Genomic DNA, 24,000 nt, shown 5'->3' with positions numbered 1-24,000 from the left:
TTCTGTCGGTTGGTATGGAAAGAAATCGCTAGCTTTAAGCATGAGTGCCTGGGGTCGGCCTTCAGGGACCTATCCTTAGCTGCTGTGCCACAGTCCGACCGACCAGCGGGGAGGAAACGAGTCTATTTTATGTATTTGTTTATTAAAGGTTTTTTTCTTTTTTTTCTTTTCTTTTCTTTTTAAAGATTATTTATTTATTTATTCATAGAGACACAGAGAGAGAATGAGAGGCAGAGACACAGGCAGAGGGAGAAGCAGGCTCCATGCAGAGAGCCCAGCCCGACGTGGTACCCGATCCAGGGTCTCCAGGATCACGCCCTGAGCTGCAGGCGGCGCTAAACCGCTGCACCACCGGGGCTGCCCTTTTTTTTTCTTTTTAAAAATATTTTTATTGGGGATCCCTGGGTGGCTCAGTGGTTTGGCGCCTGCCTTTGGCCCGAGGCGCAATCCTGGAGTCCCGGGATCGAGTCCCGCGTCGGGCTCCCGGCATGGAGCCTGCTTCTCCCTCCTCCTGTCTCTGCCCCCACCCCTGTCTATCATAAATAAATAAATAAATCTTTAAAAAAATATTTTTATTTTTATTATTTATGCATGAGAGACCCAGAGGCAGAGACATAGGCAGAGAGAGAAGCAGGCTCCCTGCCAGGCCCGATGGGGCACTCGATGCCAGGACCCCGGGGATCACGACCTGAGCCACCCAAGAGCCCCAGGAAGGGGTTAGAGAGGGAGGGAGAGGGCAGCCCGGGTGGCGTAGCGGTTCAGCGCCGCCTGCAGCCCGGGGCGTGATCCTGGAGGCCCGGGATCGAGTCCCACGTCGGGCTCCCAGCGTGGAGCCTGCTTCTCCGTCGGCCTGTGTCTCTCATGAATAAATAAATAAAATCGGGAGGGAGAGGGGCACCCTCCCTGCCCGGCCCTCGGGCGCTAGCCCAGTGCGGGGACAGCCTGGCCGGGGCTCCCAGCGGGAGCGCAGCTCGGGGAGCTCTGCAGGGCGGCTCAGGCTGCGCCCCGCGGCCCCTCGCGTGCAGGGCAGGCTCGCTCCGCGGCTGGGGCGGGGGCGGCCTCGGGTAGAGACCGCCGCGGGGGGGCGCCCCAGACCGGGAGCCCGACGGCCGCGCCGGCGCCCCGGGACCCCCGCCCCGCCCCGCCCCGCCCCACGTGACTTCCTGAGGCGCCGCGGGCCCGCCCTGCCGCTCGCTCGGTTTCGTTTCCTCGAAACGCCTGGGGGGTGGGGCGCCAGAGTCGCCCCAAGCCAGCGCGTCCCAGCGCGTCCCAGCGCGTCCCGTCCGGCCGCCGAGCGCCATGGCCGAGCTGGTGCCCCTGGCCGAGGAGCTGTCGTGCTCCATCTGCCTGGAGCCCTTCAAGGGGCCGGTCACCACCCCGTGCGGCCACAACTTCTGCGGCGCGTGCCTGGACGAGACCTGGGCCGCCCAGGGCCCGCCGTACCTGTGCCCGCAGTGTCGCGCCGTCTACCAGGCGCGGCCGCAGCTGCGCAAGAACACGGTGCTGTGCGCCGTGGTGGAGCAGCTCCTGCAGGCGGGCGCGGCGCCCCAGCCCCCCGACGGCGGGACGCCCGCGGCCCCGGCCAAGACCGGCCAGGTGGCCTGCGACCACTGCCTGAAGGCGCCCGCCGTCAAGACGTGCATGGTGTGCATGGCCTCCTTCTGCCAGGAGCACCTGCAGCCGCACCTCGACAGCCCCGCCTTCCAGGACCACCAGCTGCAGCCGCCCGTCAAGGACCTGCTGCGCCGCAAGTGCGCCGAGCACAACCGGCTGCGGGACTTCTTCTGCCCCCAGCATGACGAGTGCATCTGCTACATCTGCCTGATAGAGCACAAGGCCTGCTCGCCTGCGTCCCTGAGCCAGGCCAGCGCCGACCTGGAGGTGCGGGGTGGGGGGTGGCGCGGGAGGGCCCAGGGAGGCCGCCTGGGGCCTGCTGGGCGGGCGGGGCGAGGGAGCCGCCGTGCGCATCGCGGCATCGCACCTGGGGTGGGAAGATGGGCCTTGCTGGGCCTGACCACCCAGGCAGGGCAAGGAGAACATACAGGCCTCCTCTGTCATCCGTGGTCCACCCTCCGCGGGCCCCTGCGGCACAGAGGGGACCGCGGAAGACAGCTGATGTGGCTCGCCTTAAGCCTAGTCCTTGGCTGACGGCGTTTGGTAGAGGCTTTCCAATATCAAATAGGAGCCCTGGAGGTTACCTCGGGAGATCGTGGCAGCATCCAAGAGGTGGATCTAATTGGGTTCATCCTGCAGTTGAGGAAACGGAAGATCCAGAGAGGTTAATTTAGCCTAAACTAACCCCGTGAGTGGTGGAGCAGGCATTGGGACCCCTCCCCGGTTCGACTCTAGAGTTTGCCACTTTTCCCCATGACCAGCCCGATACCCGAGTTTGGGACATTCCTGGAGCATGGGACATTCCTGGAGGCTTGAGGTCATGTGAACCAAAAAGCTTCGGTAGGCAGAGAGTTCTTTTTTTTTTTTAATTTTTATTTATTTATGATAGTCACACACACACACAGAGGCAGAGACACAGGCAGAGGGAGAAGCAGGCTTCATGCACCGGGAGCCCCACCTGGGATTCGATCCCGGGTCTCCAGGATTGCATCCTGGGCCAAAGGCAGGCGCCAAACCGCTGCGCCACCCAGGGATCCCCGAGAGTTCTAGTGACCAGGGAGGATCATGATGAGCAGAACCGTGGGCAAATGCCAGATCTCTCTGGAGACCCCCCACAGGCAGCGCCAGACTCTTGCACCACAGTTCCCTCCAGCCTGGCTGTGAGACTTTACGAGCACACCATTGGTCCCCGGGGCCTGAGTGCTCATCAGTAAATTGAGGAGGTGGGACCAGGTGGCTCCTAAAGGAGCCTTCCAGGTCTGTGATGGTTTTAGTGGTTTGGGGTAAATCATAATTTCCCCTTATGGACTCAAGGCAGGGGCTGACAAGGTGTAATCGGACCACCTTTTTTATATCAGCATGAGCTCCACAGCATAGCCTGATTGCCTTTAAGTCTCTCGGCCCTGTCATGGAGAATAAGGACTGTCCTATTGTCGAAGGAGATAGGAGGCCTGGCAGAGGTTTGGGGTGCGGGTGGAGGGGGTGTGCCAGGACCAGGGGCCAGGTCTTGTTCCTGTGCAACCATAGCCATTCCCGGGCCTGGTCTGCTTCTCTGTCTGAGCTGGGGCCCTCAGAACTTCTTCCCTGAGTCTCAGAGACCAGACCTCAAGACATGGCCTGAGAGTTGACCTCTGAGGCATGACCAGGTCAGGCATGGCCACCTGGGTCTCCACCGGCTGCCTTAAAGAACCTGTGTCACTTTTCAAGCCAGGAGCTGCATTCTGCCCCATATCAACTATGGTTTGGGGCAAGTCACTGCAATTTTCTGAGCCTCAGCTTCCTCATCTGTAAAATGGGGTAGTAGCCTTCCCTCCCAATCTGCGAGGGCGGTCAGGAGGCTCTGGAGGGATGAGCTGTGTGGAAAGTGCTTTGTAGGCAGGCCCCCATGTCAGGCAGGTTGGCTGGTTGACCTGGGCTCTGACCTGGGCTTGGTGTTGACGCCTGGGTTTGAATTCTGACTGCTTCCTTGCTGGGCAAGTACTGCCTAAGTGCTGCAGGTGTACTTTCTGTGCAGCTGGGGTGGAAGAGAACTTGCTGGGGGGAGCAGGTATCAGGCTGCCCATTTCTTCTTTGCCTCAGGGTGCATGGGCCTATCCTTGAGGACCCATGATGGCTCCTGCCAAAAGGCTCTTCTAGAAGTTCTTATCCATGAAGTCAGAAGGCAAGTAGGGTCAGGAGGGTTCTTCTCAGCCTGGCCTGGAGCTACAGCTCTCTCTCAGCCTCTTGGGCCTGCATCCGTACGTGCTTGGCTTTGTAATCCTTGTAACAGGCCTGGCCTTGCCACCTCCCCAGGCCTCACCATTGTCCTGGCCTGCAAAGTCCTTTGATCGGCCTCCCCTTCTAGCCCTGCTGCTGTTCACTACTGGGACAGAACCAGTCTCATTGGTCAGTGCCCCATCCTTTAGTGGCTGGCTTGGCTTGGCTACTGGTGTAGGGCAGACTCAGGACTCTGGCGCTTCCTACATCCTCTTGGAGGACTCAAGTCCCCAATATATGAGCAGAACCTCAGAACTTCAAAATATTCTCTACCCTCAATGAGGAGATTGTTGTGCCTCTCAAAATCCTTGGGCCACTTTCTTTTGTCTGGAGCCATGTTGGCCCCTCTCTCTGCCATCAGGGGATTGCCATATGCATTTCATTAGTGGTGGAAACAATTTTCCAAACCATAGAGTTTTGGGGTGTACTGCAGAGAGTGGCTTTTGGAGGTGGAACAGTTGACAGGCCTGGGTGTTCTGAGTTCTTTTCTAGCTCTGAGACCCGTGAGTCAGGATCTGCCTTGGCCTGGCCTTCTGCCTTCAGCCCACTGTTTATCTTGGCCACTGTAAGAGGTTGGGTCAAAGGGCATTGTCACGCAGGTTGAATCTGAAACATCATCAGTATGTTGGGCTTTCAGGGACAAATTAGTGTGGCCTTGGTCTCTGCCTCCAGCCCTTCCGTGTGACTGTCGTTGGGTTGTTCAAATCCAGATTCAAGGTCAGATTTAGGCCTGAATATCTTAGTTGAGTGGGAGAGGCAGGAAAGTGGAGGCGAGGCTGGAGGATGTTGAGCCAGCTCATTAGGGGAAGTAAATGTTTTTTCTTGACATTTCTAGTGTACTCAGTGCTTTCATTATAACGCCAGGACCTTGTAACGCTAGTTAACAGAAATGTGACCTCAGGCAAGCCACTTAATTACTCTGTTTTTCAATGTCCCAATTTATAGAAGACAAGTAACTCCCACATTATAGTGTCGTTCTTAGTTTTTGATCAGTTAATGCCTGTAAAGCACTAGAACAATGCCTGGCTCCTGGTGCAGATATAAGAAACTCTAGTCAAAAAAAAAAAAAAAAAAAAAAAAAAAAAAAAAAGAAAGAAACTCTAGTCACTATAATTATGGCGCTGGGTTTTTTTCCTTCCCGTTTCTGTGCCCCCGTTTTTCACCTTAGCAGGGAGGTAGGACGCTCCAAGATTGATTCTGAAAATTTATAGAAATGCTAAGAGGCCTTGGATGATATTATCTTCCTTCATGCATAATTGGCTCTGGTTCCTGGAGGTGGCTAGGGACTTAGCGATTTTGAGTCACCTTAGTTCAGTTTTAGGGACTGAGCTGATGGTTAGCTGGCCTACTGCTTGCTCATCCTTATTCCCAGCCTGTAGCCTGTGGAGGTCCCCGCCCCAGAGCCTTGGACTTTGACTCCTGTCCCTCTGCTTCCCTGTGGTTGACAGTGGTTCTTTCAGCTGTCTTCCAGAATGGCAGGTGGCTCTGGGAGAACCACTCCAGACGCCAGGCTGATTTCTCTGGATTTGCTCCCCCTAGATCTTGGCTGCCATCCTTCCCTGTTTGGTTAGCTCCCCATTGTCGTTAAGCAGATTTTTCTTCCCAATAAGTTTGCTTTTCTGGTTGTTTATAGGGGGAGGGTGGGCCCCAACGACCTCATGTACCATCATGGAATGAACCGTCCCTGCTCGTTCTTGGCTTTGTGAGCTCAGCCCCCGTGCAGGCCTTCTTGCCTCTGTTTCGTCCTCGGTAAAATGGGTGCTAACAAAGAGGCTCCTAATAATCCAGGTTGACATTTCGTTTATCCTTACTAAAATCCAGGCACTGTGCTACTGTGCTGAGTTCTTACATTGTTTCTGTTAATCCTCCACTGGCCCTGTGAGGTAGAAACATTTGTATCTCTTTCTTGGCCAAGGACACAGGTGAGAGGTGCTTGGACAGCTGGGAACTGGGGACTGGCACCCTGGTCTGTCTGTCTCCAGGTTCTATGCTCAACTTCTTTCTTGTACTGTCCCTGTAGAAGTCTGAAAGGAGGCAATAAATACGAGAATACTTCAAAGAGCTAAAGGCAGGCAAGACTTGGGTTGGCGGAAGGCTCTGTGGGATAGATTCTGGGGGCAATCCCTGCTGTTGGGGGCTGGTTGAGGTGGTTTCTCATGCTGGTGCTTTTCTCTGCAGACCAAGCTGAAGCATAAGCTGACTGTCATATACGATCAGATCAGTGGTGCATCCAGGGCACTCGAGGACGTGAGAACCAGGCAGCAGGATGTGCAGGTGAGTGACGGGGCTCTCCACCGCCAGCCACGACCCTGGGGGCTCCAGTCGGTTTCACACACAGGGTCGGGAATAGGCATCACCTTGCAAGACATCCAGAAAGCTATGTCCCTGAAAAGATCTTTTGTAGACCTAAACTGGAAACTGTCTACAAGCCCTGACTGTGGTGCAGGGAGGACAGGGGCAATCCCTAAAAATTAGGGCTATACAGTAGTAATATAGGGGCGCCTGGCTGGCTTGGTTGGTAGAGCATGGGACTCTTGATCTTAAGGTTGTGAGTTCGAGCCCCATGTTGAGTGTAGAACTTACTTAAAAGAAAGAGATTGTGAGGGGCTCCTGGGTGGGTCAGTCAGTTAAGCATCTGCCTTCAGCTTGGATTATGATCCCAGGATCCTGGGATTGAGTCCTGCATCAGGCTCCCTGTTCTGTGGGGAGCCTACTTCTCTCTCCTCCTCTCCCTGCCATTCCCCCTGCTTGTGTACTCACTCTCTTCCTCTCTCTCTCTGTCAAATAAATAAATAAAATCTTAAAAAAAAGAGATTGTGAGAAAAAAGTGCTAATATAAAAAGTGGTTATGATTTAAATGGGAAAAAAAACAGGAAGCAAAAATGTAGGTCTAGGGCTATCGTAACAAATTACCACAAACTCAGTTTACCAGGACAGAAATGTGTTCTCTCATGGTTCTGGAGGCCAGAAGTTCAAAAGCAAAGACAGGGCCACACTTCCTGGTTCTAGGGAAGAATCCTTCCTGCCTCTTCCAGCTTCCAGTGGCTCAGGCATTCCTAGGCTTGTGGCTGGAGTGACTCCAGCCCTGGCCTCTGTCTTCACATGGCCTTCTCCTCCCTCTGTGTCTTTTCTTCTATCTCTAATAAGGACATGTCATTGGATTTAGGGCTCACCTGGGTAATCCAGGATAACTTCATCTCAAGATTCCCACCTTAGGGGATCCCTGGGTGGCGCAGCGGTTTGGCACCTTCCTTTGGCCCAGGGCGCGATCCTGGAGACCCGGGATCGAATCCCACGTCGGGCTCCTGGTGGATGGAGCCTGCTTCTCCCTCTGCCTATGTCTCTGCCTCTCTCTGTGTGTGACTATCATAAATAAATTAAAAAAAAAAACAAATTTAAAAAAAAAAGAAAAAAAAGATTCCTACCTTAATTTACCTGTGATACTTGGCTCCTGTGGGCAGATCTCTGAGCCCAGCTGCACAATGGAATCACATCTTTTTCCCAGAGGTGGCTGTGCGGCCTACATGAAGGCATGTACAGGAAAGTACCTGTACTGGTTGGAGGGGGTCAGCTAACCTGCTAACAGAGATTACCTCCCTCCCTCCTCCAAATTCAGAGGCTTAGATAAGATAGAAGTTTCCTTTGTTCCCTTTGGCAGATCTGAGCCACCCAGACTAGCGAGATGTCTCTGTCCATATGGACAGGACAGGACTCAGAATCTTTTCTTCTTCTTCTCCTTTTTTTTTCTTAAAGACTTTTATTTATTTATTCATGAGAGACACAGTGAGAGGGGCAGAGACATAAGCAGAGGGAGAAGCAGGCTCCCTGCAGGGAGCCTGATGCGGGACTCGATCCCAGAACCCCGGGATCATGACCTGAGCCAAAGGCAGATGCTCAACCACTGAGTGACCCAGGTGCCCAGAGTCTTTTCTTCTTACCTGACTACTGCAGGGGGTTATCTCACCCCTGGCTGAAGCTGGGTGGCCATCACGTCTTCGTTCTAGCCTGCAAAAGAGGGGACAGGGAAGAAGAGTGTTGCACACACCACTTCTGCTTATGTTGCACTGGGGCTAGCTTAGTACCTTAGCCGAGTCTAGCTGCAGGGGAGGCTGGGAATATAGTCTGTGACAGGGCAGCCATGTGCCTTTGTAAACCCCAGGGGTGTTCTCTTATTGAAAGAAAGCCATTCTGTTTGTTCCTAAGCATTAAAGGGCATCATGCTGTATGTTGTCTTCTGCAGGTTGTCTTTTCCCTCATGGAAATTTGTGCATTGCCCCAGTTCATTAGTTTTCATTATTATTTAATAGTCTATCCCATGAATAATTTTCAGATTTGTGTCTTATTGCTAGACATTTGGTTGTTCCCAGGGTCCTGATAATTCAAACAATGCTGCTTAGGAGCATTCTTGTGTCTATCTCTGGGGCAGGTTTTTATTTTTTTAATTCAATTAATTAATTAATTGATTGATTGGTTTTATTTTATTTATTCATGAGAGACACACACACACACACACAGAGAGAGAGGCAGAGACACAGGCAGAGGGAGAAGCAGGCTCCATGCAGGGAGCCCAATGTGGGATTCGATTCTGGGACTCCAGGATCACACCCTGGGGGCTGAAGGTGACGCTAAACCGCTGAGCCACCCGGGCTGCCCAGGTTTTTATTTTTAAAATTTTTAAAAAAAATTTTAAATTTATTCATTTGAGAGAGAGAGAGTGAGCGAGTAAAAGCATGAGAGAAGGGGCAGAGGGAGAGGGAGAAGCAGCCTCCCAGCTGAGCAGGAAGCCCGACTTGGGGCTCCATTCCAGGACCCCGGGATCATGACCTGAGCTGAAGGCAGATGTTTAACCGACTGAGCCTCCCAAGCACCTCATCTGAGTGTTTTTCTAGAGAATATTCCCTGGATCAGGTATGAGCAGATTCAGATTCCCTAGATACTAGTAGCCAAATTCCCATGTAAAGCCATTGTGCCCATTTGTCCTCACATGAAGTACAGCTAAGACTTCCTGGTGCTCCTCATCTCACAACACTTGGTACCACAGGCTTAACTTTCTTGCCTATCTGATGGATGCCCCTGTGTCTTGGCCCCATTAGGAGACTGCAAGTCAGAAGATGAAGCAGCTTAGACAGGAATGCATGGAAATCAAGGCGCTCATCGATGGCGCAGAGGCCATCTCAATACAGAAGATAAGGGAAGAGGAGAAGAGGGTCAGTACCAAGTTGGGCAACATTTACCAGATCCTCCTCAAGAAGAAGAGTGAGATCCAGACTCTGAAGGAGGAAGTTGAACTTGCCCTGATCAAGCGAGACGAGTTTGAGTTTCTGGAGGTAGGTCTCGATGAAGACACTGGAATGCCCTCTCCGCCTGCCTGCATGCTGTTGACAGTGCAGCGGGGCCTGATGAGGTGTGGCTGTAAGTGGTCATCGGAAGCGGCCCCGAGCGCGCACTGTACCCGGTTCCTGTGCTGCAGGACTACCTGCCACAAACTTAGTGGTTTGTACAGGCATTTCTTTGTCACCTCATGCTTTCTGTGGCCCAGGGGTCGGGACGTGGCCTAGAGGCTTGCAATCTGAGTGTTGGCTGGGCTGCATACGTTTTGGAGCCAAGGGCTCATGGGGTTGTTGGCAGAATTCAGTTCCTGGGGTGCGGGCCCGAGGTCCCTGCTCTCTCCCTGGCTGGCTGAGGCCTGCTCCTGGTTATCAGAGGCTGCTGCAGCTCCTTGCCGAGTGTCCTCCTCCCGGTTCCTGGCATGGCAGCTACTTACTTCTTCAAAGCCAGCAGAGAATTTCTCCCTCCAGGAAAGCCTGGTCCCTTTTTTTTTCTTCTCCTTAGGTTATTGGTCTTTCTCTTTCTCTCTCCTCTCTCTGTCTCTCTTTTTTAAAAGTAGGCTCCACACCCAATGTGGGGCTTGAACTCATGACCCTGAGATCAAGAGTCATGGTCTACCACTGAGCCCGCTAGGTACCCCTCTTTTTAAAAAAAATTTTATTTATTTATTCATGAGAGACACAGAGAGAGGCAGAGACATAGGCAGAGGAAGAAGCAGGCTCCTCACAGGGAACCTGATGGGACTTGATGATCCCCGGGACCCTGGGATCCCACCCTGAGCCAAAAGCATCTGGCTCAACCACTGAGCCACCCAGATGCCCCCCGCTTTTAAAAAAAAAATTAATTCCAGTATATAGTTAACATACAGTGTTATGTTAGTTTCAGGTGTACAACAGATTCAACAGATTCAGATTCAACAATTCTCTACATTACTCAGTGCCCATCATGATAAGTGTACTCCCAACCCCCATCTCGTTCCCCCAACCCTGCACCCCCCTCCCCTCCAGTAAGCACCAGTTCTCAGAGTTAAGAATCTGTTTCTTGGCTTTGTGTGTGTCTCTCTCTATTCTTTTACCCTTTGCTCCTTTTGTTTCTTAAATTGCCACATATGACAGAAATCATGGTGTTTGTCTTTTTCTGACTTATTTTGCTGAGCATGATACTCTTTAGCTCCATCCATGTCATTGTAAATGGCAAGATTCCATTCTTTTTTTAAAAAATATTTATTTATTCGTTCATAAGAGACACACAGAGAGAGGCAGAGACACAGGCAGAGAGAGAACCAGGCTCCCTGCGGGGAGCCTGATGCAGGACTCGATCTTGGATTCCGGGATCACACCCTGATCTGAAGGCAGACGCTCAACCGCTGAGCTACCCAGGTGTCCCAGCAAGATTCCATTCTTTCTTATAAGCCTGATCCCTTTTAATGGCTCTGACCTGGTGAAATCAGGCCCACCCAGGATACTCACCTTTCTGATGAACTCAAAACCAACAGATTGGGGATCTTCTTTACATCTGCAGTATTCATTCAGTTTTCCCAGGCTTGGTGGTAACTGAACCACAGGAGTGATATCCTGCCGTATTCACTGTCCCACCCGTACTCCAGGTCATGGGGAAGGGGGAGCAGATTATACGGGGTGTGTACCCCCAGGCCAGGTGGGCATCTTGGGGGCCACCTTAGAACGCTGCCTACTGCATATGCCTCCGCCCCTCCTCCCCATGGACCCTGGAGGTGTCTTTCTAAAGGCCCTCAGTGACCAGATCCTGTCTTTGCCAGCAGCCTCCTCTCTTGCCACCCGCCCCCAGCCCATGCTCTGTGCTATAAGCACCGCACAGCATTCATCGTTCCCCAGACACACTGGGCTTTGGATGGGAACTCCAGGGCGACTTCCTCTGCCTAGTATATCCTGTTTTTTTTACAGGGCCACCCCAGCTTCCCCCCATCTTCCTCAGATCTTGTTATCCTGCCATTACTGGTGATGGAGCAGGTCACGCTGCCTCTGCTCTAGCACTGGGTGGTGTGCTTTTAGATGTGCTTGTAGTCATGTCCGTTCAGACCGCCTGCTCCTTCGGGAAGCCCATCCCTCATCACTGCCCCCTTCTCCTGGCACGCAGCGCATGTTCTGGTGAGCCCCATTGATGGGGTGACAACGCCTCAGGGGACCAGATTCCTTGTTTAGGTCCTGGGGAGAGTACAGGAGTGACTGGGAACCTCCTCTTCTCCCTGCATGGACTTCTCTCTATGCCTGGGCTGGGCACCACTGATTTTCATCTCCGTATTCCTTCCTGTTTGTTGGAGTGGCTGCCTGCAGCTCTTTGAGAATGATTCTGAGTCCCTCTTTAGAGCCTCTTAATGCTGTATGACCCAACTTTATCTCAAGGTTTGGGACCTTTGGTACATTCCTTCCTTTTCCCTGCATATGCCCTGGCCGAACCTGGGCCCCCCAAGTCATCCCTGTCCAGTTTTAGAAGGTGTGTTCAGAACTGGTCCTTGAGGGCCGGACATGGTCCTGCACCTCCTTACTTGGCCCGCCACAGCTGGAGGAGGGGGGAACATTATCCATGGGGCTCAGCAGATTGTGTCCCAACTTTGTCCCTGCCATTAATTGGCAGAGTTCCTGGCAGGATGCTTGTTATTTCCTTTTTCTTTTCTTTCTTTCTTTCTTTTTTTTTTTTTTGAACACTTGTTTGTGGACTTTAGTGTCTCTCATGGTAGGTGACTGATCTCTGAGGGCCTGTCCCCATCCAGAGAGCTGTGACCAAAAGTGACACATTAGCCTCCAGCAACCTCTGGCCTGTAATTTGAGAAGGCTGATTGGACTGAGCACACGTGGGCATAGGGAAGCTCCTCGTGATGTTCATAAAGCCGGAGCTCGGCCCTGGCTTCCCTGGAGCTGCCTGAACTAACTCCTTGGCTTGTTTCAGAAAGCGAAAAAACTGCAAGGAATCTCAACAAAGCCACTCTACGTCCCCAAAGTGGACCTGAATCAGGAGCTGATAAAGGGTATCTGTCAGGGCACCTCAAATCTCAAAGAGAAGCTAAAACACTATATCAGGCAGTCCCAGGACCAGAAGGCTGAGGAACCCACCAGCTCAGGTAACCATTAGCAACCACCATGCTCCCCTCCTGGGACCCCTGAAATGGGTTGGGTCCCCTCAGTGTTTTGGTGTCGGGGAGAGGGTCTTGATTCAGAGCACAGGGGCTTGAATTTCAGGGGTCCTGAGACATCTGCCCCCTCCCTCCATCTGGGAGGGAGGTGGTGGGGAAACATCCTGGGTTGTAGCCATCCTGCGTAAAACATTTCTGGGGGGCTTGATGCTAACAATGGGACTTTCTGGACAGGCTCTTTTTGTCTGTGATCTTGAGGCTTGCTCAGATGGCTTTTTTTTCCTAAAGATTTTATTTATTTACTCATGAGACACACAGAGAGAGGCAGAGACACAGGCAGAGGGAGAAGCAGGCTCCATGCAGGGAGCCCGACGTGGGACTCGATCCTGGTTCTCCAGGATCACGCCCTGGGCTGAATTCAGCGCTAAACTGCTGGGCCACCCGGGCTGCCCCCCCCCTTTTTTTTTTAAGATTTTATTTAAGATTTTACTTAAATATCTCCTGACTCAGTCCACTGGTCCCCCTGCCAGCCACCACTTGCCTGCTTTCTCTTGCCACCACCTGTGGCAGCTTTCTAAATAATCCTTCCGTATCCATGCCTGTTGCGACCAGAGAGCTTTTTAGGATGCAAATCTGATCTCCTGGGACTTTCTTCCCTCACCCTGTTAAGAGAGTTTCCATTGCTTTTAGATTTCAGACCACGCTCTTGACAGTGTTCTACAGGACCCTGCCTGGTCAGGCCCTGTGCACTTCACCAGTCCTGAAGTGCCCCCTTGTCCCACACATGTCTCTGCATTCAGTTCCTCACATATGCTAAACTTCCTACCACAGGGCGTTTGTACATGCTCTTCCCACTGCCTAGAAGGCTCAGACTCCACCATCCTCACCAGTTCACTCCTCTCACTTTTCAGAGATTGGGTGAAACATTGTATTTCTCAGCAAACCTTCCCTGTTACCACCACTCCCACTCCTCAGACTAGGTCCCAGGATCTTTATCTTCCTTTGGGAGCCTTTGCTTTTCTGTCATTTTGTTCTTCCCCCACTAGATTGCAGTTTCTGTGAGGGCGGGGCTCAGTCTGTTTTTCATTCAATACTCTCTCCCCTCTGCCAGGGACTGAGCCTTGCACACAGTTAATCTTACTGCATAACCCAGGGGGTGGGCTTGCATTTCAGCTTGGCTAGCTGAGTGTCCTTGCAGAAGGGCCTCTGAGACAGGTGTGGCACACTCTGTATAGAGGGTAAAACTGTGGATGAGTTGGCCATGCATATTTATTTTCCTGCTACATCGGTGATTGCTAGTCTGGGGGAGGAGGGTTGACGGAAAAACTGGAGGGCGAGGAACTAGCACTGCATACCAGGCTTATTGGCCTCATTGCCACAAGCAGGGCAATGTCCTGTTGACATTGGAAGAAATTAAACCTCAGAGAGGCTTTAGAGGTCATGGAGTGGGGGCACTGGCAGAGAAAACACTTGACCCCCGCTATATTTTAAGCCAGAGAAATGAAGGACACAACAAACTTGTCTTCGTGTCACCTTGTTTCTAGCTCTTGTAAATGATTGGATGGGGAAAGTCACTGGAAATTGCCTTTGTGAAGCCTCTCTTCTCCCGGCCCTAGCCAAGCTGGCCCGGAGGGTGCCTTCAGAGGAGCTGCATAAACTAATGCCTTCTTCTTTGGCACAGGGAAACCTGGAGAGCATGGCTCAGCATCCACGCACAAACCCATACATTTTGCGAAAAAGCTCCCAAGTAAGTAACTCTGCTGCTGTTCCTGGGGCGCAGCACGGCTGTGGCCAGCCGGGGCTCCAGCCGAGACCCTTACAGGCATGGCTGCTCCCACCAGCCTGGCCCAAATTGCTGGGGGAGGGGGGCGAGTGCCTCTGGAGATGCATTTGGCCATGGGCCACTGAGTAGGAGCTGGAGGGGCTGTGGTGAGAGCTCCCCTGGGGTGCTCAGCAGGACTGGCCCATCAGCACTGGCTCTGCAGGTGGCCTGGGCCAGCAAGGTTACCAAAGCCCGCTTGTCTTGAGAAATATTTGCCAACACCCAAGTTTTGGTCCTTAGACAGAGTCGTCCCCCCTGGTCCCCATCCCGGGAGGAGCCTGGCGATGGTCCCCGAGAGAGCCAAGGTGGCTGCCCCTCACGGAGCTCAGAGCTGTTCTGTCTTGAGTCATCCTGTGCTTCTGCTGGCAGGGCACTTCCTGACCTTCCTCCCTTGATTGTCTTTCCCTTACTGCCCCCTGCCCCCCCCCAGCCACTGAAGACATTATTTTCCTAATCGCCCCCACCCATGAAATTTTAATACCGTGCATATGCAGTATGTCTATTTATAGACTATGCTTTTATACATATAAAGAATAAGATTTTTTTCACCTTCTACCAAAAATCCATTTTGGCCCGCTTGGGGGCATATCACCACCACGGTGAGAAGGCACGTGCTATTAGAACAGAATAGAGCCAGGGCCTGGGTGCTGGGTATGGGTGGAGTGGGGAGCCCCCAGCTCAGTGGGCAGATGTGGAAGGACACTTGGCGTGACCAAGGGAAAAGGAAAAATAGAACCAATGCAGTGCCCCTGTGTCCTTCTCAGAGCACCACCCCTGCCCCCAGCAGAATTTCTTGCCCCTGCCCCAGATCACAGCGCCACTCTGGCAGGAGTGAGCTGTGGATGCTGGCCACGGGCTGCCATGGGGCAACGGGCAGGGAAGGAGTGGACCAGTCACAGTGTAGACGGGACTCGGAGCAACTGCGATGACCTGGGAGGGGGCCCTCTGGAGATGGTGGTCCTGCGGGAGTGGGCGGGAGAGAGGGAGATGGGGCCAGTGTGAAGACAGCATCTGGAAACAGGACTCAGGAGTGGGAGGAAGGGGGACACGGGGTCATGTGGGGCTGAATGGGGGCTGGCGGGGAGGTGGAGAATGATAGAAGAGAGCCGGGCATGTCCACCACGTGAAGTGCCCTGCAGGCAGGCAGGGATAAGAGCCAAAACACCCCTTTTCATTCTAGGGGTGGGGAAGGTGGCAGAAGGAACCCGAAATCCTCTAGCTCCAGTAGACTCGAATATGTTTCAGACTTACCAGGGGTTTGTAAAACACAGATCGCTGGGCCCCACCCGCAGACTTTCAGATTCATCAGGGTCATGGGTGGGATCCAAGAGTTTGCATTTCCTACAGATTGCCCAGCAGTGCTGATGCTGCTGGGTGGTGGGGAGGTACACTTTGAGAGTCTTTGCTTTAGCTAAATTCAGTTTTCATAGGTGCATAGTCCAGATAGTTTTTTTTTTATTTTAAAGATTTTATTTATTCATGAGACACAAAGGGGGAGAGAGAGAGAGAGAGAGAGAGAGAGGCAGAGAGAGGCAGAGACACAGGCAGAGGGAGAAGCAGGCTCCATGCAGAGAGTCTGATGTGGGACTTGATCCTGGGACTCCAGGATCATGCCTGGGGCTGAAGGCAGGTGCTCAACCACTGAGCCACCCAGGCATCCCTCTCCAGACAGTTTTTATAAATTTTTATTTATTTATGATAGTCACACACACACAGAGGCAGAGACACAGGCAGAGGGAGAGAGGGAGAAGCAGGCTCCATGCACCGGGAGCCCGACGTGGGATTCGATCCCGGGTCTCCAGGATCGCGCCCTGGGCCAAAGGCAGGCACCAAACTGCTGCGCCACCCAGGGATCCCTCCAGACAGTTTTTAAAGACTCTTGTGGTACTCGGCAAGCACCTTTCTTTGCTGACTCCCTTTTCCATCTTTTTTTCTTTTTTGGGGGTATATTTTCTTTTGTATTTTTATTTTACAGAGGTATAATTTAATTAGAGTACAGTTAATTTTGACAGACGTGTATGTGTGTGCCACCTTACCCAAATCAAGTTAGAGAATTACCCCAGAAAATTCCTTCATGCTCCTCATTATCGGTCCCAACCCCCGAAACCACTGATGCATGTTTCTGTCATCATTGATTTGTGTGCTTGCATCCAATGAAAATATCCTAGTGAAATATATTCCCAGTGAAAGTATCTGTGTGGATCACATTCATGCAAATGGTTCTCATGGGATTTTGAAGGTGTCATTGGGCTGTGCTTGCAAAGATCTTCATTCTGAAAATTTTCTTTTTCAGAAGAAGAAAAGAAAACCAAGAAACCTGGTAGGTTATGTACCTGTGCATCTTTTTGTTTCTGGAGATTGCTCATGTGTGGAGCTAAGTGCTGGCAGGCCGTGAAGGCTGTCCTCTGGCATTGGGGCTCTGGGATGGAGCCCGAGTTCTGGGATTATGTTCCTTTGGGGCAGGGTGGGGATGAGGCCTGAGGTTGAGGGTGAGCTCAAGTACATGTGAGCGAGATGAATAGTGAATGTTGCCCTGGGTGGGCTCACCTGTATCATGCCAGCTGTCCAGGTGTGTTTGTGGAAGTAGCTCCTGAAGATGAGTGTGGAAGGGAGGACAGGCCATCTAATCGCTCAGTGTCATGTTTCTCCTTCTCATCTGCAGCCACTGCCTCTGCCTCAGCCTCGTCTGTCAAGATGCCCACCTTCGGAGCCCCAGAGCAGTTACTGGACCTCAAACAAGAAGGCCTGGAGAGTGAGTTATTGCGGGCAAGGGGCAGTGCGGGGTGCCCACGCGGACTTTGTTCTGAAAATGGCTGTCTGTGTCCTCACCCAGCTGGAGCCAAAGCCACCTCCGAGCAGCCAAACCTCGTGTCCCTCAAAGCCAAGGTGCTGGAGAACTTCTTACTCAAGTCCAGGCCCGAGCTCCTGGAGTGTGAGTAGTGTTGTCTCTGAGATGTGATGCTGTTGGCTCTCAGGCTCTGGGTGGCTCTGTGCATGACTTTGCCTTCGCCTCCGCTGGGAGGTCCAGCTTGGTCCCCCTTCTTGCTGGTGACTGGCCTATCCTCCACTCTGCCGCAGCCTGACTGGCACCGTCCCACCAGCACCTGCCTCCCCCCTCCCCAGCTTCTCGCCAGCACAGATTCCATAGATGGTGCTCTGAACCCCTAGCCCTGCGTGAGCCCAGCTCCCCGCTTTCTCTGGGGTCCCACCTGCTGTGCCTCAGGCATTGCTGGGGGCCCACTGCCGGTACTCTTGGTTCCAGTTTTCTCCTGACTCCTCTGCCATTCCAGAACCTTCCCACTTGCCATAGCCAGTCTTCTCCCTGTCCCCCACCACCCTCGCTTCATGGAGAAGAGGGGCCCCTCCTTCCCTTGTTACTGCCATCTCTCCTGCATCTCCACCTGCCCCCTCCTGCACCCACCCCAAGGCCAGCTACTCCTGTTCTGTCTGGACTCAGGCTCTGAGTTAGGCCTCCCATCCCCACCTCTTCACCCTCACTGGCTCTCCTGGGGCCTGCCCCTCCACAGCGTGTTTAAATTTTCCTCATCACGAGAGCAAAAGCGAAACAGAGGAACACAAAAGCAGCCAAGGCAGCCCGCCTTTCTTGGCTGCTGCTCTGTGTCTGCTTCCCTCTCACCTGAATACTGGTTAAAAATACAAATTCCTGGGCGCCGGGCCAGTGCTGCAAGATCAGGCTGCAGGGGACCAGCACAGAAGGCTGTGTGGTTGTCTCATTTCCTCCGTGATCCTATTGAGGGAAGTTGGAAAAATACAGCCGTGTGGAGGGGAGACTCCAGTGCTGGGCCTCAACTGTGGCTGCATGTCAGACCCCCCCCTCTGCCCTGCCCGCCCCAGGCTTGACCAAACCCTGCTGGTGGAGCTGTAAGTCTCCATGTTGCTGGAAGCCCCCCAGGGCTGTGGGGGCCAGAGCCACGGGCCTCATTCTCCCACGGCAGTCTGGCCTCTGACCCTGCTTCCTCTCCAGGCCAGCTCTGGCTGCGGGTAGTGGCAGCCCCATGCAGCTAAATGTTAAAGCTGCTTTGGCTGGGCAAAAGCAGCCAAAGCTTCAGTTGGCTGGGCTGCGCAGCTCAGCAACATTCATCATTCTAGAAGGGAATACTCGCCATGCTGCTCTGGTGCTCTTCCTTAAGCTCCTTTGTGAGCTTGCCTCCCTCAACCAACTGGAAGTGGTTGGAGTTGCGTCCTCAGGCCCAGCTCTGGGCTCCTCCTGCTTGCTCTTTCTGTTTCCCATCCGCACCCGCAGCCTCGCTCAACAGCCACCCGTACCCTCGTCCACGCAGTAGCCGAGACTCCGCCACGGAGCGTGCCCCTGGCCCTGCTCCCTCCGCAGCTGCAGGGGGCCAGGTGTGGGGGGGCGAGGGGGCTCGGCTTTCTCAGGGCCTGCCTCCCCGGAACTTCCTGCTTTCCTGCCCCCATCAAGACCCAGGCCTGGCAGAGCCTCGTAGCCGCTGGTGGTGCCCTGACCCTTGTGTTTCTGGAGCCCTGTGCTCCTTGGGAGCAGACACATGAGCAAGGGAAGGCAGTTCTAGCAACTCAGGGCCTTAGAGAACATTTTCCCTTGTCCGTTCGTTCATTTTGCCCAGGGGGAGCCTACGGCCTCCATGAAAAGCATCTTGCCCTAAACCACCTAGCAAGGGAGTGGCAGGTGGGGGGAGACTCCAGGCCTCTTGGTTCCCAAGTTCCCGGGCTAGGGATTTCCCCTCTGCCCTGCTGCCCTGGGACCTGTTTCCCACAGTCCAGGGTCTCCTGGGAGGGGAGGGGCAGAGATGAGTGTGTCCCAGGAAGGAGGTGGAGAGTCAGGACAACAAGCAGCTGTGCTCCATCTTCAGATCTCCTGGAACTGGTTGAAAGTGTGGCAGGAAGGGTGGGGAGGCCAGTGCTGGTGTCCCAACTAGGAATATTCAGGTAATCGCTATGTTTACAAATGCCATTTGGCTCCCTGCTGCCCACCAAGTAGAGTCTAGATTCTTTAGCTCTCAGCTATGTGGCCCAGACATGTCTCTCTTCTCCTGCTAGGGCTTCTCTCCCAGGTGCTCAGCCTTGCCTGGTCCCACCACGTGCCCACCAATCATTGTGACCCCAAGCTTTGCTCTCAGTATCCCCTCTGTCCAGAACAGCCTCTCCCTACCCTACTTGCTTCTGTTTAATTTTCCTCATCAAACAGCGATATGTTTCCCTGTACCCTCCCCACCCTTCAAGTAGGGCCACTTGTCCCTCTAGCAGTGTAGGCAACCATTCTGTGGGGTGCGGTCTCACCGTGTTGTTATTGATGGGCTTGTCTTGCTTGTTGCAGTGTGTACTCTGTGGGGTCAGGTACCATGTCTAGTCAGAGTTGTGCATCTTGCCCAGAATCGGGTGCTAAGTAAATGGCCTTGGGTGGATAAATAGACAGCTTGGGTGACTGATAGATGGAGAGACAGATGGACAAATGTCTGGCTGGCTGGACAAAGTGGATGGATGGATGTGTGTATGATGGGTGGATGGGTGGGTAGATGAATGGATAGATGGATGGATTGGTGGAAGGATGGATGGATGGATTAAAAACCTTTCCCAGTTAGGAAAGGCTTAAAAGTGAGAGCACTTTGGGCTCCTTGTAATCGATTCCTTGGGTGATGCTTTCTTAGATGCTGTGAAATTCAGCCTGGACTACAACACTGCCCACAACAAGGTAGCTCTGTTGGAGAACTACACTGTAGCTTCTGTGGCAGACTTACCCCTGAACTACCAGCCACATCCCAAGAGGTTCACATACTGCTCCCAGGTGCTGGGCCTGCACTGCTACAAGAAAGGGATCCACTACTGGGAGGTGGAGCTGCAGAAGAACAACTTCTGTGGGGTGGGCATCTGCTATGGCAGCATGCTGCGCCAGGGCCCGGAGAGCCGGCTTGGCCGCAACAGTGCCTCCTGGTGCGTGGAGTGGTTCAACACCAAGATCTCTGCCTGGCACAACAATGTAGAGAAAACGCTGCCTTCCACCAAGGCCACACGGGTCGGCGTGCTGCTCAACTGTGACCATGGCTTCGTCATCTTCTTTGGGGTCTCTGACAAGGTCCACCTGATGTATAAGTACAGGGTGGACTTCACTGAGGCTCTGTACCCAGCCTTCTGGGTGTTCTCTGCCGGGGCCATGCTCTCCATCTGCTCCTACAAGTAGGCAGGCCGCAGACACTGGCCTCTGGGTGCCCGGGACTGGGATGACAGAGCTGCCAGTGGACCTCTCCGAGAGCTTCCTGAGATTTCCTCAAGGGTTGGGAGTGTGGGAGAGGACCTGTGGAAAGCTAGGGTTAGGGGGTTGGGGTAAGAGGAGCGATCTGACCAGGGGAAGAGGTGGGGTGATTGCACTATGGGCCAGGAATCACGGCCACCTCCTGGTGCCCATCAGGGCAGGGAAACCTCCTCCCCCTTGTTCTGCTAGGTCCCTGGCTACTGGCAGGTGGAGGGGGCTTTGGGGAGTAAAATCATTAGCACCCTTTCCTCTTGGAGGGAATCTGTAGCCACTGCACACTCTTTCTCAGGCCATGTGGTATAGGCTCCTTTGCTCTCCGGAGCAGCCTTTGGATCTTAGCTTTTTTGATTACTCTCTATAGGGCTATTCAACTCAATAGATTTTTTTAAAAATTCCAAAATAATTGAATTTCAATATTATTCATCCCCCACCTGTGGGGGGTTCAGGTGTATGCTCAGGTTCCTGGTTATTTTCTATCCTTAAGCTACCCATAGCGGGTCTCCACCCAGATCAGTTTCTGGAAGAAGTGTGTCCTCTCCCTCCACTGGAAAATAGCCCTGCTTCGCTTCCTCTCCTCATACCTGACACCCCTTGGATGGTTTTTAGGACGTTGAATCCAATGGGAAACTTTTCAGGCTAAGGTTTTGAGCCCTGATCTGAATCCCCCTGTGTGGGATTTGTGATTCAATATCAGGGTGACCCAGGTCCCACGTATGGCAACCCCTCCCAGTCCTATCCTTGGTAGATACTCTGGCGGCACCCAGAGAGCCTTGTGGGAGGCCTTCTTCCCAAAGCTCAGGCATTGGGGCAAGGGACTCTACTGGGCGAGGGCTGCCCTGGGTTGACAAGGTGTGGTGGTCCTGCTCTCCGGAGTGTTCTCTTGCCTTGCTGCTAACTGTGCTCAGCGAGAGCCTCTCCTCTCCTGGCTGGTGTAGATACCACGATGGCTGGCAGTCAAGTGCCTACAATCGTGTGGACAGGTCACTGGGACAGCCTTGGGGACCATGTGAGCTCACCTGCTGGGGTGACTACCTAGGGCCAGAAGTGCCTTCTGGCAAATCCCAGGGAAATGGCAACGTTCCTGTTTACCCCTGGCCATGGGCTGCACACCCAGTGCTGGCCTTCGTGGGAGTCAGATGCCCGTCACTGGCTCTGGCCCCTTCTCTTTTCCTCCTTTGAGCTAATTCCAGATGTGGGGATTGACCAGGACAAGGGGCACGGAGACTTTCCGGGCCAGGGAGGGAACACGCTCCAGGGCCCAAGCAGAAGGGGATGACTTTCCTGCAGTGTTTCTCTGCAGTGAAAAGAACCGTAGCCCACGAAGGGGAAGGAGGGCATGGATTGCCGAATTCCCCGAGCTCCTTATGTCCTGATGTTGTCAGGACATAAATTCCCAATCCAAGAGTGGGAGGAATTTAGCCTCTTGCTGGTGAAATGAATCCTGCTCTGGACTTTCCTAAGAGGGGAGCTCAGATCAGGCTCTTTGTGATATAAAGAAGAGGTCACCATTGGGGACGTGGGGACCCCAGACCTCTTCTATGAATATTTGAGAATTTAACACATCTCTGACCTTGTGCTGGAATTCCAGGGCACTTCACTCAGGCCCAGAGCACTGGAAATTCCTGACAGGTGTGTTCGTCTGGATTGTCTCCCAGCAAGGACTTTGACTTCCTTGGGAGGGAGATCATCTTTGTAGGGAAGAGATCCCTGCAGTAGCTGAGATGTGGTTTTTAAAAAGCTTTCTTCCCTTGATACTGGGAAGGAGAGTTCTTTAGTGATTCTTCTCTGCTTTTGGCCCAGGTCAGAAGCATCTTTATTGATCTTCTGAAACAAAAGTCCTGTCTGAAGCCAATTCCTACTTGGGGAATGGGGTTAGAGGAGGGGAATGCTGAAGGCGAATCCAAGGGTCCTGCTGTGGCCTCCTTATGCACACCTGAGACTCACAGAGTGCTCGTCCCTGGAGATCATACAGCTCGGGACAGGGAAGCAGGGTTGCCTCTGTTTCTAAAAGAGGCAAGTAGGTAACCCATGCTGAGCTCTGTACAGGGCACTCTGGAGTTGTAAATGGAGGAGTGCACCCTTGCTGTCTCGAGCCATTCTATTTGCATTGGGGAGACAGTGTTCCCTCCCCACTGCCCACCCCAGAGTTTGGGGCAACTTTGTATTTATCTGACTTCTTGTTTTGCAAAGTAAGTCAGATGAGGAGGTTGGAGGACTCTGCTTCCTACTCTTGCCATCCCATCATGGAGGAGATGCCTCCTAGATGCCCCCTGGTACCCTGGGGAAGAGTCAGAAATCCCCAGGAACACAAACATAAAAATACTATCCTAGATCCGGGTATCAGGGACTGACAGTCACTCTGGCATGATCAGGTCAGGGTCAGGTTTTTGTATTATTCAAGGCTGGCTGGTCTGTCTGCTTTAATTGTTCTGAAATGGATCTGTGATCTGTAATATTGAGACATAATCTCTTTATTCTTCCTCCACCCCCACCCAACACACTATTGATTTTAGTTAATTAGGAGTATTTGAGCTGTTATTTCACAATTTTTTTAGGGAGTCGATTCTTTCTTTTTAAGATTTTACCTATCTATCCATGAGGGACACACAGAGAGAGAGGCAGAGACACAGGCAGAGGGACAAGCAGGCTCCATGCAGGGAGCCCAACGTGGTACTCGTGGTACTCGATCCCAGGTCTCCAGGATCACGCCCTGGGCCAAAGGCAGCGCTAAACCACTAAGCTACCCGGGCTGCCCAGGGAGTTGATTGTTTAAGAGCTGATTAGGGTCATTACCACAGATCTTTTGAAACCCAGAAGAACTACCAGCACCAAGGCTGGTTGACGTGCCTAGGAAGCTGTAATGTAACAAAGCAGTGTCTGGTACTTTTTCTTGCGTTGGAGACATTGTATGTATGCATTGTCTACACACAGCAAAAAGTATAGCACTTTCTGAGTTCTGTGAGTCCTTCATGATTTTTTTTTTTTTTAAGTTTTCACGAATTCTTGAGCCGGAGGGAGGTCGTGTGCCATAGACTAGGTGTTTGCATTGCTTCAAAGATTATATGTTGAAAATTAGCCCCCAGTGCAATGGTATGGGGGGGGTGGGTTAGGTCATAAAAGTGAAGCCCTCATGAATGAGATTAAGTACCCTTATAAAGAGACCTCCATAGAACTCCCTCGCCCCTTGTGCCATGTGGGGACATAGCAAGAAGACGGCTGTCTTAATCAGCAAGTGGTTCCTCACCAGACATTGAATCTACCAACAATGGATCTTGGCTGGATCTTCCAGCCTTCAGAACTGTGAGAAATAAAGTTTGTGATTTAAGCCATCCAGTTTCTGGTATTTTTGTTATAGCATCCCAGACGAAGACACCGTGGGAGCTGAGAAACTGAATAAAGGAAACTTCATTTAAAATGGAGTTGAGGGTGGGCACCTGGGTGGCTTAGTTGGTTAAGTGTCCAACTCTTGGTTTCAGCTCAGCTCATGATCTCAGAGTCATGAAATTCAGTGCTACCCTGGGCTCTGCTCAGAGCAGTGTCTGCTTGTCCCCCTCCCTCTGTTCCTCCCCCTGCTTATGCCCCATCCCCCCAAATAAATAAAATATTTTTTCCTAAAAAAAATAA

At 52.7% G+C, this 24,000-nt stretch overlaps 1 protein-coding gene across 1 annotated transcript; it reads left to right on the top strand.

Annotated features, from left to right (window-relative positions):
* The first annotated feature begins 1,216 nt into the window (after positions 1–1,216).
* Positions 1,217–23,705, top strand: TRIM25 (tripartite motif containing 25). The gene is made up of 9 exons (XM_055328962.1): positions 1,217–1,881; positions 6,049–6,144; positions 8,964–9,197; positions 12,124–12,295; positions 13,989–14,054; positions 16,423–16,449; positions 16,792–16,881; positions 16,963–17,061; positions 19,775–23,705. The coding sequence occupies exons 1-9, from the start codon at positions 1,300–1,302 to the stop codon at positions 20,302–20,304; spliced, it is 1,896 nt and encodes a 631-aa protein (XP_055184937.1). The 5' UTR covers positions 1,217–1,299; the 3' UTR covers positions 20,305–23,705.
* The last annotated feature ends 295 nt before the right edge of the window (positions 23,706–24,000 follow it).

The sequence above is a fragment of the Nyctereutes procyonoides genome, unplaced genomic scaffold (assembly GCF_905146905.1).
Source record: "Nyctereutes procyonoides isolate TBG_1078 unplaced genomic scaffold, NYPRO_anot_genome, whole genome shotgun sequence".
In the NCBI taxonomy this organism is placed as follows: domain Eukaryota; kingdom Metazoa; phylum Chordata; class Mammalia; order Carnivora; family Canidae; genus Nyctereutes; species Nyctereutes procyonoides.
This window is presented reverse-complemented; position numbering and strand designations above follow the sequence as displayed.

Excerpts from the sequence above, each read along its gene's own strand:
- TRIM25 (XM_055328962.1), top strand. The coding sequence starts at position 1,300 with ATGGCCGAGCTGGTGCCCCTGGCCGAGGAGCTGTCGTGCTCCATCTGC. Across the intron at positions 16,450-16,791 it reads AAAGAAAACCAAGAAACCTG|CCACTGCCTCTGCCTCAGCC; the intron begins GTAGGTTATGTA and ends TCTCATCTGCAG. Across the intron at positions 16,882-16,962 it reads CAAACAAGAAGGCCTGGAGA|CTGGAGCCAAAGCCACCTCC; the intron begins GTGAGTTATTGC and ends GTCCTCACCCAG.